Source organism: Bufo gargarizans, chromosome 6 (genome assembly GCF_014858855.1).
Source record: "Bufo gargarizans isolate SCDJY-AF-19 chromosome 6, ASM1485885v1, whole genome shotgun sequence".
NCBI classification, from domain to species: domain Eukaryota; kingdom Metazoa; phylum Chordata; class Amphibia; order Anura; family Bufonidae; genus Bufo; species Bufo gargarizans.
Window position 1 is genome coordinate 84,067,489 of NC_058085.1, and position 19,059 is coordinate 84,086,547.

A 19,059-nucleotide genomic window follows, 5' to 3' on the forward strand; every position below is an offset into this window, starting at 1 on the left:
CCATTGAAAGTCAATGGGTCCGCAAAAAAAAAAAGGAAAACGGCACAACGGCCACGGATGCACACAACGGTCGTGTGCATGAGGCCTTACTGTGTATTCACACATCAGTGTTTTAGCATGGTTCATAGGTCTTTTTCTTTAGCACGGATGCATGCTCTATTTTGTCCGTTTTTATCCATCACGCCCATTATAGTCTATGGGTCCGTGACAACCAAGGATCCCATCCGTGTTTCACGGATCATTAAGAAGAGATTCTTTGAAAATTATTTTTCAGCTGTTTAGTGTCAGTGAAACACGGATGCAACACGGACAGCAAAAAACAGGCACACGGACCCAACACAGATCCTTTACGGACACCTTCACGGATGCATCACAGACCACCTGCTCACGGATTTGAGCACGGACTCAATGAGGCTTTATACAGAGGCCAATGTATAGGAATAAAGTGCTATGAAATATGTTTTAGCATTGTATTGCTTTTACAGCTCCAGTGATCTCCAGTGTAGATACTTTGGAGGTCATTTATTAAATTTGCTATGACATTTTTGTGCTGTAAAAATGTCACAAGAGATGCCATATGCGACATTTTGTGCTTATGCCGTGGCTCGGGAGGAGACGGAGCGAAGCATGGAAGTGGTAGCGGGTCGGGCTATAACAGTCAATTACTGTGGCAATCCTCACACCGATGCTCCTTAGGGCAGGGCACACCTTGATGTTGGGGCTCCTGTCTGATATTGGTAGGGGTGGCCTTGAAGTTACAGGTTTGGTGCAGGTGCAAGGCAGGAGGTGTAGGGTGCAATGGCCGCTATGGGGTGCAGGAGTCAATAACCAGGCCAGAGGTAAAAAACAAACGTCTCTCTTTACTAAAGTACAGAATGGGAGTTATAGTACATCCAACAGTGTCAAAACACAGTTCCATCAATTCACAGTGCAAATCTCCCCAGATAACAATGTATGGATTTGAGTAAGAAAGGGATTTGTAGTACTCTTTCCTCTATCTTTGCAAAGACTTTCTACTCTTGCAATGATATCTGCAATTTCCAACTGAGGAATACAGGATTAAAAGTGTTTACCGAGATTTTTTTTTTTTTTATGACCTATCCTCTGGGCTAGGGACAGATCCAGGATCCACAGTCAACTTCCTGTAAGGGCTGTGTCACAGCTGGTTAGCTCTGTCACTTCCACACATAACCAGATTGGGAATATGCATGGCATAAAATGACATAATATTAAATAACAAAACAATTTAGCAAGTACCCTGGTTTAGGATACTGCACTTATTTTCTTAAATATCTGGTGATCCTCACCCCTTTCAGAAGTGGAGTGAAAAGTTGGTCAGGATTACAGATTAGAACAGAGTCACTAAAAAATTGCATCTTCATGCTGGCATACTTTCACTGACAGTGGCTAGACCACATTGCTTAAAATCTGAGCATCACTTCATAAATATGGTGCATCAACACTATATGTTCTTTCTTTCATTTTATTATAAAAAGAACAAGTGGAGATGAGGTAACACCATGAGAATATTGAGGACCTGTGATGGCCATTTTTCAATACCAGGGGCAGATGCAGATGGCTCCAGGGCTAGGCCAGTAAATAGGCCCTTTGTTGTCCAATAGCTGCTCGTCATAGAGTATAATCCATTTGTAATTGTCAACTATGCTAGTTAATTAAATCTAAAACGCAATTCAAACTGGATTTGTCATGTACTGTCAGCGTACAGGGCGAAAAAAATCCCCCAAAACATTTGCTGACAAGCCTATAGGCTTTAAAGTGGTTATCCAGGATTTAACAAATTGCTGTCAATCGACTAGATTTGTGATGATGAGACATTCTGTAATTTACAATAATTACAGTTTTGCTTCTGTTTAGCCTGTTCCCATGTTGGTAATATGACCTTGTCCACTCGCCAACGTCACGTCCTCCAATCCATTGCCACTCCCTGCGCAGGGGCGTAGAGAGGGGGGGCAGATGGGGCATGTTGTGCCACCAGGCGCCCCCCCCCCCCCCCGGCAGTTCCTTTCACCGATTCCCTATTCTTCTGAGCTCTGGCGCTCCCCCCTCATGCTGCTGGCTATAGGAGGAGGGCTGAAAGCCCAGGAATCAGCCTTCTGCACAGCCAGCAGCGCGATGTGTGTATGGGAGCGCATTGTCAGGGAAGTAGGTACACATAAGTATTGTTTTTTCTTTTCTTTCATGGAGCTGGAGAGGGCACCGCGGGCCACACGGAGGACATAACACTGTGAAGGAGTACAAAATTAGGCATAACTACAGTGAGGGGAACAAAAGTGGGAATAACTACAGTGAGGGGGCACAAAAGTGGGCATACCTACTGTAAGGGGCACAAAGATGGGCATAAGATGGGCTTAACTACTGTGACGGGCACAAAGGGTGGTATGACTACTGTGAGTGGGCACAAAGGTGGGTATAACTACTGTTAGGGGGCACAAAATGGGCATAACTACTGTGAGGGGGCACAAAAATAGACATAACTACTGTGAGGGTCACAAAGATGGGCATAATTACTGTTACGGGCACTAAGGTGGGTATAACTACTGTGAGGGGGCACAAAAATAGGCATAACTACTGTGACGGGCACAAAGGTGGGTATAACTACTGTGAAGGGGCACAAAAGTTGGCATAACTACAGTGAAGGGGCACAAAAATGGGCATAACTACTGTGAGGGGGCACAAAGATAGACATAACTACTGTGAGGGGCACAAAGATGGGCATAACTACTGTGACGGGCAATAAGGTGGGTATAACTACTGTGAGGGGGCACAAAGATGAGCATAACTACTGTTACGGGCACAAAGGTGGGTATAACTACTGTGAGGGGGCACAGAGGTGGGCATAACTACTGTGATGAGCACAAAGGGTGGGTATAACTACTGTGACGAGCACAAAGGTGGCAATAACTACATTGAGGGGCCACAAGGAGGACATAAATACTGTGAAGGGGCACAAAAGTGGGCATAACTACTGTGACAAGCACAAAGGTGGGTATAACTACTGTGACAAGCACAAAGGTGGGCATAACTACATTGAGGGGCAACAAGAAGAACATAACTACTGTGAAGGGGCACAAAGGCGTGCATAACTAATATGAGGGGCACAAAGATGGGCATAACTACTGTGAGGGGGCACAATGTGGACATTAGTACTTTGAGGGGGCACAATGTGGGTGGCAACCAGTGGCTGCATGGCTTCGGAGTAAAACTGTGCTTCCATTTGCCGACACCGGTGGGTTTGTCTTTCCCAAAGCTGGCAGCCACACCGCCGGGCAGTGCCCTAAATATGTCTGTAGATTAAGAACAGTATTGCCTCGTGGCAAGTACATTTATTTCTCACTTTTTATATTGTTTGTCTTTAGTTTAGTTTATTCCTACTGATAGGAGTAGCTTAGCTTAAAAGGGTATTCCGGTTATATTAAATTACCACTACCCACAGAATAGGGGATAACTATTAGATTGGTGGGGGTCCTACTCCTGGAACTCCCACCGATCACGAGAACAGTACCCGTACCCCGTGGAGTGGCCGGTCAGGAATGCGATCAGCCACTCCATTAATTTCTATAGGAGTCCCGGAGACGGGAGATAAATTGATATAATCAGAATATCCCTTTAACTGCAAGCTTTGATGGAGCTTGTACATTGCCTTTAAGAAGGAACATACTTTTTCATGTGCAACAGCATTATTTTCAGTTGTTTTCTGAGAAGGCATCAATATAATTTCCTTACTGAAAATGCACTTGCCTAGCAGCAAGACTCCTGTAAAGAGGTCATGAATAAATAAAACCGTTAAAGCTGGCTGGCCATTTTACTAATATGTATGTGAAGAATTTAGCAAAGCAATTCATGTCAATTTCTCTACTTAAAGTGGTTGTCCCATGAAAAATATTCTAAAGTTTTCAAACCAGCACCTGGATCTGAATACTTTTGTAATTGCATGTAATAAAAAATTTGGTATAGCCATGTATCTTTATAGCGCCACCTGCTGTTTGTTTTTTCCTTATTTCTTTGTCCTGCTCACTGAGATGGTCGCACATGCTCGGTTTCATCCTTCAACTGCCTCCTAAGCTGTGATAGGGAGAGCTGAGACACGCCCCCTGAGCTGTGATAGGGAGAGCTGAGACATGCCCCCTGAGCTGTGATGGGGAGAGCTGAGACACGCCCCCTGAGCTGTGATAGGGAGAGCTGAGACACGCCCCCTGAACTGTGATGGGGAGAGCTGAGACACGCCCCCTGAGCTGTGATAGGGAGAGCTGAGACATGCCCCCTGAGCTGTGATGGGGAGAGCTGAGACACGCCCCCTGAGCTGTGATAGGGAGAGCTGAGACATGCTCCCTGAGCTGTGATAGGGAGAGCTGAGACATGCCCCCTGAGCTGTGATAGGGAGAGCTGAGACACACCCCCTGAGCTGTGATAGGGAGAGCTGAGACACACCCCCTGAGCTGTGATAGGGAGAGCTGAGACACACCCCCTGAGCTGTGATAGGGAGAGATGAGACACACCCCCTGAGCTGTGATAGGGAGAGCTGAGACACGCCTCCTTAGCAGCCTCAGAAAAGACACTCCCCTTGAGCTTTCAGCTTGATATAAATCTAGCAGAGCAATGAATGTGGAGATCTCTGGATCCATGTGAGGTACAGGGCTGGTTCTAGCTTTGTTAGAAAGAGATTGGCATGTACTACCGTATTTTTCGCCCCATAAGATGCACTTTTTTCCCCCAAAAGTGGGGGGGGAAATGGCAGCGCGTCTTATGGGGCGAATGCTAAGACTGATACATCGCCAGCTGCGATGCTGCACAGCGAAGCGGTGCATCAGCGGGGAGGGAGGAGGGATTGGAGGCCAGCAACTTGCGGCGTTCACAGCAGTATACATATCTAAACAGTAATCCTTAACCTCGAGTAACTTTAACTTTAAAGCAGTGCTATCCTGTTAACTACCTTATAATCAAGCTCTGGTAACAGGCAGAGCGGGCGGCGGCATAACATCACTCACTCACGTCACGTGCCTGCTCCTCCCACTTTATGAATGGAGCAGGCACGTGACGTGAGTGACGTTACGCCACCTCCCGCTCTGCCTGTTACCGGAGCTCTTTTGGTAAGAGGATGTTTTTGCCAAACCTCCACCTTGTCTTTAACCTTGTTTATCGCTGGGGTTACATTTAAGCTAATATATTTGTTTATGTTGGCAGAGATTTTTATCCCCAAATAGTCAAAGTGGTCTGTGCAATCCAACACCTGTATGCCAACCGAGCAATCTCCAGTCTGTCGATTTATTGTTAGATCTCACTCCACTTTTCTAATAATTCCCATCCCCACCCATGCCTTGGTTGAACTTGATGGACGTATGTCTTTTTTCAACCGTATTAACTATGTAACTACAAATCCAAATAGACTGGAAAACTCATGTTGCATTAGTTCTGTCCAGTTAATAGTGAGAATCCAATATTCAGGATCAGGTGTGGATCGGCCATAGACCTTACAGGGAAATTTCCTGGTGGGCCAATGCCCAGGGGGCATTTTGTATTTTGTGCTGCTTGCAGTATTTTGTGATGGACTGTGGTATGTGGCACTGTTGAGGTCGTATACTGTGCCACAATAGGGTATTGCTGGCCCTGCCCTTCATCAATTTGGACCCATCTAAAAAAACTGAACCACTTTTAGTATTTTTTTCCATGGCCACTTTAAGTTTCCAGGTCGCCCCTGTTGAGGACTCTTTATCTATTGGACAGAGTGGACATCAGCCACCAAGAGTGTAACGGATCTCCTGGCACCCCGACTGGGTACCTCCGCTGATGGATGCTCCTAGTGCTTCCCGAGGGCTCCAAGCATTCCACTTGACACCGTAAGCACTGCAGACCCCACGAACCGCCGCAGCTTGGTTGGGATCTCGCTGTCTTCTACCCACCCTGTACCTACGACAAGGCTCCAGGCTCCAGTGGGTGAACCTCTCTTCCTTCAGAAAGCGATGCAGGAACAAGCTCTTAAAAGAGCTCAGTGATTATAGCCAGGGGAGTATACAGTGTATAGCATTCCCCAGTGTAGATACAGCCTCCACCCCCCCCCCCCCCACACACATGAGACGAGACTCTATGTTGAGGGTAAAACAGGCGCTCTTTAATGTGGCTACATGTCAGCCTTTTATGCAGGTCTTCCAGCAAGGGACACTCCCCCTGGGGACCTTCTAGAAAACTGTGACAGTTTTTACATTAGCCAATCACATGCATTTACAGTATTGAAACCTTCCCTGCAACCACCCCCCTCTGTCTGTGACACAATCAACAAAATACAATTGGGCATTGCCTGTGATACAATTACCAAACACAATTAACAAAATACAATAGGCTCTGCCTGTGATACAATTTCCAAACATAATGGGCTAACTTAATCACTCACAGGCAGAAAACACACATTTTTCCCAAGACACAGAAAACACCTCAAAACCCCACATATCCCCATAATTTATCTGGGCGAACAACATATCCAAAAATCACCCAGATCTGAGCAGGGGTTCCCGAATTCCATGGAAGTCACATTTGGCCAACCGCAAGCATGGCTTTCCTGCCCAAAACAGTTCCACAGATTTAGGCTGTGCGGCCGGTCTGTCTTCTCCCTCAAAGTTAGTATATGGGCCATAATCCTGAGACAAGAGGCTGACAAACAGGGCCCTCCAAAACCCAGTGGCGAGGTTAGTTTTGTCACACATCTCCCCCTTCCAGGGAAGACTACCCAACTACCTGACTCCATGCCGGTTAGTACCTGAGTTAGTCTGGCAGCCCACCCACAACCAAATATTGGACCTGTTGAATTGGGTATCCTGTCTCTGTCCAGTGAGTCCACCAAGGTTGTGTTGGTAACTGGTACTCCCGGTCTGTGTGTCGCTCTCTGGCTGGGAGTGGAGGTTGCTTTGTGGGCAGGGATCAGCGGTACTCTGCCCGGGTGCCAGAGCATCAGCTAGGGTAGCCTGTGGGGAGTCAGGCTCTGGACAAGAGGATAGGGGAGGGCAGAGGCCAACTGCACTCTGCCCAGATGCCAGCTCTTCCACTTGGATGGGGTTAGGAATCCTACCCCCAGGACCTTGTTGCGGATTGGCTGTGTAGAGGAGGGATCACTTACCTCCTCCTCCTGGCATTCCTGCGGGGTTGGTTGGGGATCTGTACCGGCTGTCCAGCATCCCTGTAGGTCTGGTGCAGAGACCGCGGTCCCATCTGCACCATCGGAGATAGGGGGTGCTGTCTCCCTGTGGTTGGGGAGAGAGACCGGTTGTCTCCTCTCCCTGCAAGATACACTGCTGCTGGGGAATGGAGATGATGCTCTTCTCTCCCTGCAAAACATACTGCCGCTGGGAAGCAGGACCGTCTGTCCCTACTCCATGAAACTCCGGCTGCCTTTGGGGATCTGGGCCGACTTCCCAGCATCCCTGTAGGGCCAGTGGAGAGACCTCAGTCCCATCTCCACCTGCCATATGGGGTTCCCCCCAGGACCAGTCTATGAGTTCCCCTAGCTCTGTAGCTGGTAGTGAAGCAGGGTATACTTCAGTCGGGTCTTCCCAGCTGTAGGGTTATAGGTCTGGGACTGCCACCCAGCTCTCTAGCAGTGTATATTGGGGCCGAATTGAGCTGAGGAAGTATCGGTAATCCTGCTCCAGCTTCCACTCAATTGTCACTAGAGATGCCAGGTCTTGTCTCACCTCTCTCGCTGCGAAGGCCTCAAACAACAGGCCAGGGCCATTGTAATCCTCACCCTTGGGTCTGTCATGCTCAGCCATCCAGGGGGAGTGCCGAATCCAGTACCACCAGAGTGCCTGGTAGGCGTCGTCTAGCCAAAGCTCCTTCCATACCAGGCTCTCGAGTTCTGTTGCCCACTCATCCAGGGGCTGCTCTACCAGAAGGGGCATTTGCAGGGCCATTCGCATCTGCAACCGCTGCTCCTCACTCGGGGAGACTCTCGCCCCGCCGACGCTGTACGTCTTCCAGGACCTCATGCCAGATGCCTTTCCGGACTACATCCCTCCAGTCTGGGTCATCCTCCTCCTCATAGTGGAACGCTGTTCGGGAACAAACTGGTTCCATACTGCTATAGCCAGGAACGCTGTACGGAGACAAGCGTCGCTCTCAATTTTGTAAATCCACGAACGGTGTCTCCGAACTGCTTCTCCTCTCACTAGGATGCCATCCCACTGCTGCCACCAATGCAACAGATCTCCTGGCACCCCGACTGGGTACCTCCGTTGATGGATGCTCCTAGTGCTTCCCGAGGGCTCCAAGCACTCCACTTGACACCATAAGCACTGCAGACCCCACAAACCGCAGCAGCTTGGTTGGGGTCTCGCCGTCTCCTACCCACCCTGGACCTACGACAAGGGTCCAGTGGGTGAACCTCTCTTCCTTCAGAGAGCGATGCAGGAACAAGCTCTTAAAAGAGCTCAGTGTTTATAGCCAGGGGAGCATACAGCGTATAGCAATCCCCATTGTAGATACAGCCTTTCCCCCTACACATGAGATGAGGCTCTATGTTGAGGGTAAAACAGAATCTCTTTAATGGGGCTACATGACAGACTTTTATGCAGGTCTTCCAGCAAGGGACACTCCCCTGGGGACCTTGTGGAAGACTGAGACAGTTTATATATTAGCCAATCACATGCATTAAAACCTTCCCAGCAACCACCCCCCTCTGTCTGTGACGCAATCAACAAAATACAATTGGGCATTGCCTGTGATACAATTATCAAACATAATCGGCTAACTTAAAGGGAGTTTGTCACCTCCATATGGCCATATACAGCGCTTACATGGCTCTGTAGCACACCTATACAGGATTGTAACGGTACCTTTGTTCTTTTCTTTAGACTCGTACAAGCAGGAAAAACGAAGTTTAATTCATATGCAAATAAGCACTCGCAAGTGCCCAGGGGCGGCGTTCAGTGTGTAGGAGTCCAGGCTGCTCTGCCTTCTTTTCACTTTACTCCTCCCCAGTCTCTGCCTTTGCCCGCCCTTCAAGTCTTTTGCCTCATCGATTGGTCCGGCCGAGGGCATGCGCACTAGGTGAAGCGATGCAGTGTCGACAATGGGCATCGCAGTGCACATGCCCCCGCCGGGCGAAGCAGTGCACAGGCGTGGGATCTTGGCCGGACCTAGCGATGACGTAAAGGACTTGGAGGGCGGGCAAAGGAAGAGACTGGGGAGGAGTAAAGTGAAAAGAAGGCAGAGCAGCCTGGGCACCTACACACTGAACGCCGCCCCTGGGCACTTGCGAGTGCTCATTTGCATATGAATTAAACTTGTTTTTTCCTGCTTGTGCAAGTGTAAAGAAAATAACGAAGGTACCATTACGTTCATGTATAGGTGTGCTACACAGCCATGTAAGCACTGTATATGGCCATATGGAGGCGACAGACTCCCTTTAACCACTCACAAGCAGAAAACACACATTTTTCCCAAGAAACAGAAAACTCCTCAAAACCCCACATAACCCCAATAATTTATACATCCATGGACAGCTCTGATCTGGGCGAACAACATATCCAAAAATCACCCAGATCCGAGCAGTGGTCCCCGAATTCCATGGAAGACACATTTGGCCAACCGCAAGCATGGCTTTCCTGCCCAAAACAGTTCCACAGATTTAGGCCTATTGCACATGACCGTATGGCTTTTTCAGTGTTTTGCGGTCCATTTTTCACTGATCTGTTGTTCCGTTTTTTGTTTCCGTTGTGTTTCCATTTCTGTTCCGTTTTTCTGTATGGCATATACAGTATACAGTAATTAAATAGAAAAAATTGGGCTGGGCATAACATTTTCAATAGATGGTTCCGCAAAAACGGAACGGATACAGAGACATACGGATGCATTTCCGTATGTGCTCAGTTTTTTTTGCGGACCCATTGACTTGAATGGAGCCACGTAACGTGATTTGCGGGCAATAATAGGACATGTTCTATCTTTCAACGGAACAGAAAAACAGAAATACAGAAACAGAATTCATACGGAGTACATTCAGTTTTTTTTTGTGGACCCATTGAAATGAATGTCCATAACGGCCCATAAACGGAAAAAAAAAACGGTCGTGTGCATGAAGCCTTAGGCTGTGCGGCCGGTCTATATTCTCCTTCACAGTTAGTATATGGGCCATAATCCTGAGGCAAGAGGCTGGCAAACAGGTCCCTCCAAACCCCAGTGGCGAGGTTAGTTTCGTCACAAAGAGCATCTCACGAGTTCAGTGGGTCGATGCGTCTGTGCATTGCACACGTCAATGGGAACTGTGTAACGTTTCATTTCCCAAACTGTTGGGTTCCTACAAAGATTACGGCTGATTGTTGGGGGATCCAGAAGTGGGGCACCTTGGGATTAGCTTATCATTTGGGAACCATTTTAGCAAAAAAGCATTTTACTATGAAGACAACTCCTATGATTTAGAAAAGGGATAGAAGGGACTTGTGTTTGCCGACAGCAGCCACATGGTCTTCATGTGTGGAATGCATGTCTTTTTCTCTAGTGTATATCCCTCTGGATAATTATTCCAATTACGATGTAGTTAGTTTATGTGTGCCCCTGGACTGCTGCTCCGTTTCCATTGACTATAATGGGGGCGGAGTTCCGGCGGCAGCACGGCAGCGCACGCCGAGAGGCAGCCGGACTAAAAGTACTGCATGTCGTAGTTTTTGTCTGGCTGCCTCTCGACGTACGCTGCCGTGCTGCCGCCGGAACTCCGCCCTTGCCCCCATTACAGTCAATGGGGACGGAGCGGCAGTCCGGGGGCACACGTGAACTAGCGGCAGGACAGATCCGACAGGCTGTTCACCCGCCAGAACAGCCTGCCGGAGTCCCCAGCCGCTAGTGTGAAACTAGCCTTAAATGAGTTTTCCAGGATTTTGATATTGATTGCCTCTCCTCAGAATAGATCATCAATATCTAATCGGTGGGGGGTCCAACTCCCGGTACCCCTGCTGATCAGCTGTTTAAAGAGGCTGCGGCACTCCAGTGAGCGCTACGGCCTTTTACTAGGCCAGTAACGTCATGTAACATGGCCTTTGTGCAGCAAAGTTCCATTCAGGTAAATTGGCCTGAGCTGCAAACCTCCACCTAATTTACCTAATTCACCCTATGGAGAGCCCGGTACATCACTGCAGCTCCATAAAAAGCCTTTACCCTGTGTGATTCAGCGCAGGGCAAAAGAAGAGCATCGGAGCATGAAATGCTCCAATGCTCATATTAGGGGGGCTACCTGGGAGAAAATGGGCGTATGTCCGGAGTCAGCTCTGAGCCCGGACAACCCCTTTACTGTGGACAGTTAAAGCAACCCTACAAGATACCCTTTACTAAGGCTCGTTGCCCAGTACGTGTTTGCCTGATAATCACCTTTTTCTCACTTGTGGTTTAGTAGCCTATACTTTATAATCATTCTGTCCTGTAATAGAAATCTTCTCTCCATGCACTAACTTTATGGGGAGCTTGTGTCAGACTCGTTTTTATACACAGCAGCCAATCAGAGCAGGCAGAGCTGTAAGGGGAGGGAGAGAGCAGCAGCCTCAGCCTTAATGATAAGAAAGGGGGCGTGTCTCAGACCACCTCAGGCTCCCTGTAAGCACTGGAGCTAAACTGTAGTCACAGATTGCAACATGTCCTAACAGAGCAGACCTAAAGGACAACCAAGGAGTAAGATCTGATGAAAATGAATATATTTTGATATATTTTTTTTACATTGCTTTAGCAATTAATGCCACATGGAACAGCGCAAGTTATTATAAGGAGTTATTACTTTTAACAGCATGACAAGCAGACAGGAGTACAGTAGGCAGTATTTGCATGATCTGTATGGGCAAAGTGGTGATTTGTGGAAGGAATGAAAGAGGGATGCATTATGGAGCATTGTGAATATCTATATAAATAATCTCCGGGGTTAGTAGAGGAATGAGAAAAAAATCTCCTATAATATATTTCAATCATTGCTTCATCCTCTACCTTGAAAACGTATGACCGAGGGTAGCCCATTCCTGGTTGTAGTGGACATGCATTTGGAACTGATAGGTCTGATGAAATATGAAGATCAGCAAGCTATAAAAATGCTGGTCCTGCTATGGATAACTCACCGATGTGTCTGGGTAGAGTCCGGCTGGTGATTGGTAAAGGGGGAGACATGGACTGTAGGGAAGTTGTGTCGTCGTCCTGTGAGCAGCCGGCCTGGATGGCACGGAGGTAGCTGTGGCTGCGTGAGCGGAAGTAACTGGGTAGATGGAGGTCAAAAGCTTCATGTTGGGAATTTTCAGTTTCCCTGAACATAGCCGGAACCAAGGGGTACCGCTCTCTCTTTTCTTCTGGTGACATTGGGTATCTTACATTTGGCTCCTCTGGAACTTGAGACAGGGGGTACCTTTCCCTCAGCTCCTCAGGCACCTGGCACAGTGGATATTGTTCGCTCTCTTCTTCCTCCACTTGGCAAAGCTGGAACCTGTCTCGAGGCTCCTCTGGTACTTGACATAGATTGTATCTTTCAATTGGTTCTTCTGGGACTTGGCACAATGGATACCGATCCCTCTGTTCCTCAGCTACCTGACTGAGGGAATGATATATGTCCCTCGTCTCTTCCATGTCTTGTGTTTGGTACTGCAGCACGCAGCGTGGCTCAGTATCCTATGAGAATAAAGAAGTAAGAACATTTTTATTAAAGGGAACCTGTCTCCATCATAATGCATAGGGATGAGCGGCAGGGGTCATATTTGAATTCGCGATATTTCGCAAATATTCATCGAATATTCGTTATATTCTACGATTTTTTTCAGTAAAAAAAACGGCAAGGTAATGATCGCGTAATATGGAAATTTTCGTAATGCGGATTTTTAGCGCAAATTTTTCAATTGCTGAGTATAAACATGATTCCTCCCTGCTTCTTGCTTGTGGGCCAATGAGTCATAGCACTATATCGAATATATTAGTTTTTCGAATATTCGTAATATTCTAAAACAAGAATATATAGCAATATAGCAAATATTCGGAAAAAAATGAATATAGAGCAATTTAGCTAATATAGTGCTATAATCTTTTTTTTTTAATAGTTGTAATTTTTTTCTCATCTGAAGTTCAGATTGGAAAAAAATGTCAACTATTAAAAAAAAAAAGATTATAGCACTATATTAGCTAAATTGCTGTACATTCGTTTTTTTGAAAATTCGCTATATTGCTATATATTCTTGTTTTAGAATATTACGAATATTCGAAAAAACAAATATATTCGATATAGTGCTATACATTCGTTTTTTAGAATATTCATTATTTTTCCTATCTAAAGTCATGATTCCTCCATGCTTCTTGCTTGTGGGCCAAGCAGGGAGGAATCATGTTTTTACTCGGCAATTGAAAAATTGCGCTAAAAATTTGCATTATGAAAATTCGCAATCAACACTACTCCTATAGTCAAAGATACTGCAGCCTTCTCATTGGCCCACAAGCTAGAAGCAGGGAGGGATCATGTGTACTGATTAAAAAAAAATCTCGAATATTCAAAATTACGAAAATATATCACTATATTCTAAATATTCGAGAATTTTCGAAGTACCTATATATAAAAATTTGCAATTCGAATACTCGTGATCAACACTAATAATGCAGTTCAATCTGCAGGCAGCATGTTCTAGAGCAGGAGGAGCTGAGCAGACTGATATATAGTTTTCTCAGTCACTGAATAGGCTCACAATAAGCAGAGATTTAAATGCATAAATTACAGGTTTTACGGAATCTTTTCCCACAAAGAAACATAAATTGCTCAGCTCCTCCTGCTCTATAACTTGCTGACTATAGACTGCACTGCATATATGGTGACAGGTCCTCTTCAACATCTTCAATTATAGCTTTTTTTTTTCTATTAAATTCTCCAAATAAAATATACGGTAATGCACAGATATGATTTCATAGCTCATGTGCATACAGTGAAATATTAAAGTGTATGCCTAATAGTGTTTATTCTGTCACACAATCCACACCACAGTGGCTCTAAGGCTACTGTCACACTATTTCCTCCAGGGTTTTTGCAGGACCCTCACATTCTCTGTGGCGTCACACCCTGACCCTGGCTGGCATAGCATACAACGCCCTGACCCTGGCTGGCATCAAATCGCTTTGTCATCTCTAACCCTAAGGCCCCTTTCACACGGGCGAGAATTCCGCGCGGGTGCAATGCATGAGGTGAACGCATTGCACCCGCACTGAATCCGGACCCATTCATTTCTATGGGGCTGTGCACATGAGCGGTGATTTTCACGCATCACTTGTGCGTTGCGTGAAAATCGCAGCATGTTCTATATTCTGCGTTTTTCACGCAACGCAGGCCCCATAGAAATGAATGGGCTGTGTGAAAATCTCAAGCATCCGCAAGCAAGTGCGGATGCAGTGCGATTTTCACGCATGGTTGCTAGGAGATGATCGGGATGAGCGACCCGGGACCCCATTAAAGTCTATTTACTGTATTATTTTCCCTTATAACATTGTTATATGGGAAAATAATAGCATTCTTAATGCAGAATGCATAGTAAAATGTGCCTTGAGGGGTTAACATAAATAAAAAATAAATTAACTCACCTCATCCACTTGATCGCGCAGCCGGCATCGTCTTCTTTCTTCTTCTTTCAGGACCTGCGAAAGGACCTTTGATGCCGTATCTTCTGAATGAAGATAGAAGATCCTTCTATCTTCATTCAGCAGGACCTGCGCTGACGTCACCACGCGGTGAGCGCGATTACATCATCAAAGATCCTTTTGCAGGTCCTGAAAGAAGAAGAAAGAAAACGATGCCAGATGGGGTGAGTTATGTTTTTATAATTTTTTAACCCTCAATTGGCATTAAACTTAGGATTCTGTTAAATAATGTTATTATTTTTCCATTATAACTATGTTATAATGGAAAATAATAAAATCTACAGAACACCTAAGCTGAACCCAAACCCGAAATTCAGTGAAGAAGTCTGGGTACCACATTCAGTTTTTTCTCACACGCATGCAAAACGCATTGCACTCGCGTGGAAAAAACTGAACATCGGAACACAATCGCAGACAAAACTGACTGCAATTGCATGCCTACTCGCGTGGGTTTCCCGGATTGTTCAGTTTTGTCCCTGTTGACAAAGAATGGGGACAAACTGAAGCTTTTTCCTCCGGTTTTGAGATCCTCTGACGGGTCTCAATACCGGAAAGAAAAACACAGAGGTCAAAGTAGCCTTAGGCTGGAAATACACATTTAAATGTATGTCGGCTGAACCCGGCAGTTTCAGCAGGACTAGCTGACCATCTAATGCAGGGGTGGGCAACCTGCCGCTCTCCAGCTGTTGTGAAACTACAATTCCCAGCATGCTCCATTTATTTCTATGAGAAGAGTAGAACAAGTATGCTGGGAGTTGTAGTTTCACAACAGCTGCAGTGCCGCAGGTTGCCCACCCCTGATCCAATGTGTATGGGGGGCCTACGACTCTTTCCTGATGGCAGATGTCGGGGGAAATAAGGATCTGGCAGGCGGATACATTTGTTCTCAGGAAAATAATCTACTGTCCGAGAAGGAATACATGAATGATGGGATCGGAAGTGATAGCCAACAAGTGTTTGGCCAGCAGCTGTCTTATGTGTGTAGCCGGCCTTAGGCCCCTTTCACACGAGCTAGTATTCTGCGCGGGTTAAATTGCGTGATGCGAACGCATTGCGCCCGCACGGAATCCGGACCCATTTATTTCAATGGGGCTGTGTACTTGAGCGTTGGTTTTCACGCATCACTTGTGCGTTGCGTGAAAATCGCAGCATGTTCTATATTCTGCGATTTTCACGCAACGCTGGACCCATAAAAGTGAATGGGGCTGCCTGAAAAATCGCATCCGCAAGCAAGTGCGTTTTTCACTGATGGTTACTAAGAGATGTCGTTTGTAAACATTCAGTTTTTTATCACGCGCGTACAAAACGCATGAAATCCCATTGCACCCGTGCGATAACAACTGAACGCGATCACAGACAACACTGAATGAACTTGCTTGCGAAATCGCGCATTTTTCACTAAATGCATCTGCAACGCATCCGGACCTAATCCGCTCACGTTCGTCTGCAAGGGGCCTCAGGCCTTAGGGCTAAGGCATGCGAACATATTATTTTTTTTTTGCGTGTTCGTTCAGTTTTTTTTTTTTTTTTTTGCAGACTGTAAACAGAGCCATTCTCTTTAATGGGGCCACAAAAAATGGAATTTACTCCGTGTGCATTCCGTTTCCGTATGTCCCTTCGGCAAAAAAATAGAACGTGTCCTATTATTGTCCGCATTACGCACAAAGATAGGACTGTTCTATTAGGGGTCAGCTGTTTGCGTAGTGCAAAATACAGAATGCACACGGCCGGTATGGCAAAACAACAACAGTCATGGACACGTCAGTGTTTTGGTCAGTGATTTCCATCAAAGATTGTTAGTAAAACCAAGAGTGAAGCCTACACAGAACAATTTTCACCTGTTCTTTTAGAGCTGCACCTGATGGAAATCACTGACCAAACAATGACTGTGTGAATAAGGCCTTAGACTAGGTTCAAACTGAGTTTTTTAGATGGGGATTCGAAGCAGATCTACCTACAGGATCTTCAGCCAAAGCAAGAAGTGGATCCACCATTAAGGAGGAGTATAAATCCTTCCTGTATATTTCTGATTCCTTTCAAATCCACTTCTGGCTTTGGCTGAACATCCTGCAGGAAGATCTGTCTCAAATCCTCATCCAAGAAACTCTGAGTGAATCTAGCCTAAGGTAAAGGAGAAGCAATCACAAACCAGAGAAAAAAATATTGTGGACTAGTTATTAGAAACTAAAAAAATCATCAGGAGGGAACAGAAAATACTACTTTTTGCAATACATTTTCTAAGCCTGGACAGTGAAGGTCATGCTTTCTCCAACTGGAAATTAAATGCTGTAGCCAAATTGGCTGGAGTCCCGTGAAGTTTGGCAGCCTTGCCAACAGAAAACTTGCTTTCATTTTGATAAAATATGGAAATACATTTTAGTCTGGATGTCCAACAATTCATTAAAGGGGTTCTCCGGGAATTAAGAAAATGAAAATACGTAAATATTACTTTATTATAAATATATTCCCAAATACTTTTCATTAGTTATAATGGCTTGTTTTGTCTAGGGAGCAATGATTAGGAGAAACAAAATGGCCGCTGTCCTATTAGTACACACAAAACCTGTCCTAATCACACAGGAGGACAAGTTACTTCACAACACTGAGCTAAAGAGCTGCCTCATCCTCCTCTCTGCACTGCTTGTCAGGGATTATGAACCCAAATACAGTTTATTAAGATATTTAGCTTAATCTTTGTGGGAATGGAGTTCATAAGGAAACATGAAGAACAGAGAGGATGGAGAGAACAGACTGTGGTAATGTGGGGCTGTGGTAATAAAGACTGCACACAAGTGCTGCTGCTCATTAGCCACATCTGCTCATGAACTCAATTCCAACAGAGATTCAGCTAAAGATCTAATCTGTATTCAGGATCATAATCCCTGACAAGCAGAGAGAAGGATGAGGCAGCTCTACATCTCAGTGTTCTGAAGTAACTTGTCCTCCTGTGTGATTAGGACAGGTTTTGTGTGTACTAATAGGACAGCGGCCATTTTGTTTCTCCTAATCATTGCTCCCTAGACAAAAAGCCATTATAACTAATGAAAGGCATTTGGGAATATATGTATAATAAAGTAATATCTGAGTATTTTCATTTTCTTAATTCCCGGAGAACCAGTTTAAGAAAGTGCACTTTATCACGGAGTATGACCATCTTATTGTGTGGTGGCTTTCACTATGAAGGCAGTGTAATGGCACATAGACTGTTGTTGCATTAGGTGTTTGCTTGGTTCTTCACTAGTGTTGAGCGAACTTGCGGTTTTAAGTTCGGCGTACAAGGTTCTGGTTATCTAAGAATTCCGTTATGGATTTTACTAACATGGGCGATAAGTTATGGTATGGTAGCGGAATCCATAACGGAATTCTTAGATAACCTGAACCCAAACTTTGCACACTGAACTCGAAACCACAAGTTCGATCAACGCTATTCTTCACCACACAGCCATGAAATACAGTGTCTTGCATGATATATATTTTACTGTACTGTGTCTCTTATATCCATAATAACCCATTGGAATGGATTCTAGAATAAAATGGCTTCTAGAAAAGTAGTGCTGACTGCACACAGGTATGTATAGGTGCAGCCCTCCTCACCTGGCATAGACTGCTCTCTTCTGTTGCGCTCTCAGTCAGCTGATTATAATCCTCTTCCCAACTCTGGAACTTTGGAGGGGACAGAATGTCCATGGAGTCCACACGTTCCAGACTCCTAAGGAAATGATCACAAACAATTCTGGTTGTTCAGTGAAGAAATAACACATAGCATAATATTTCCATAGGCCATGTATCCGGATTGTGGTCCACAAACCAGGGATTTACAAAATACGGACACATTGTGTCCAATCTGCTTTTTTTTTAGAAATTACTATTTTTGTCCACTATACAGACAATGTTCTATAATTTTCAGAACGTACACAACATGAGATATCCACGTGTTCAATTTTTTTGTGGAACTATACAAATCAGTGGGTCTATGTGCAATCCACACAAAAATGCAAATGAGACCTAGATACAAGATACAGACATGTGCATGCGGCCTAAGAGATGCCAATTTCCTGCGGTCTGAAGCCTAGGTTCTCAGCCTTTGGTACATGTACCCCTTGAAGAGCTCACTGAGTCTCCTGGGGATACTTGCACTGTCCTCGTGGTGTTTAGTGATGAGCGGCAGGGGCAATATTCGAATTTGCGATATTTTGCAAATATTTTGTAGAATATTCGTCATATATTCGCAAATTCGATAATTCGCTATTATTTTCTTGATTGCGAAAATCGCCAATGTAATATTCGCGTAAAGAGAGCGCAATACAGGTGTGGGTCACTTTTGCTACATTTTCAAAGCTGCTCGAAGTTTCCTGAGACTGGAGAAAATGGTTGGCACGGCAGAACATTGCAATAGCTCTATATGCAGTTAGCGTGTTCCAA

General features: G+C 45.5%; 1 protein-coding gene across 1 annotated transcript in view; it reads right to left on the reverse strand.

Moving 5' to 3' along the window:
* Positions 1-19,059, reverse strand: part of DLGAP4 (DLG associated protein 4) — a 134,238-nt gene that overhangs the window by 102,929 nt on the left and 12,250 nt on the right. The window contains exons 3-4 of the mRNA XM_044297322.1: positions 18,232-18,346; positions 12,099-12,639 (exon numbers count right to left, since the gene is read on the reverse strand). Coding sequence (XP_044153257.1) covers positions 12,099-12,639; positions 18,232-18,346 — 656 coding nt within the window. The remainder of the gene's footprint in view (positions 1-12,098; positions 12,640-18,231; positions 18,347-19,059) is intronic.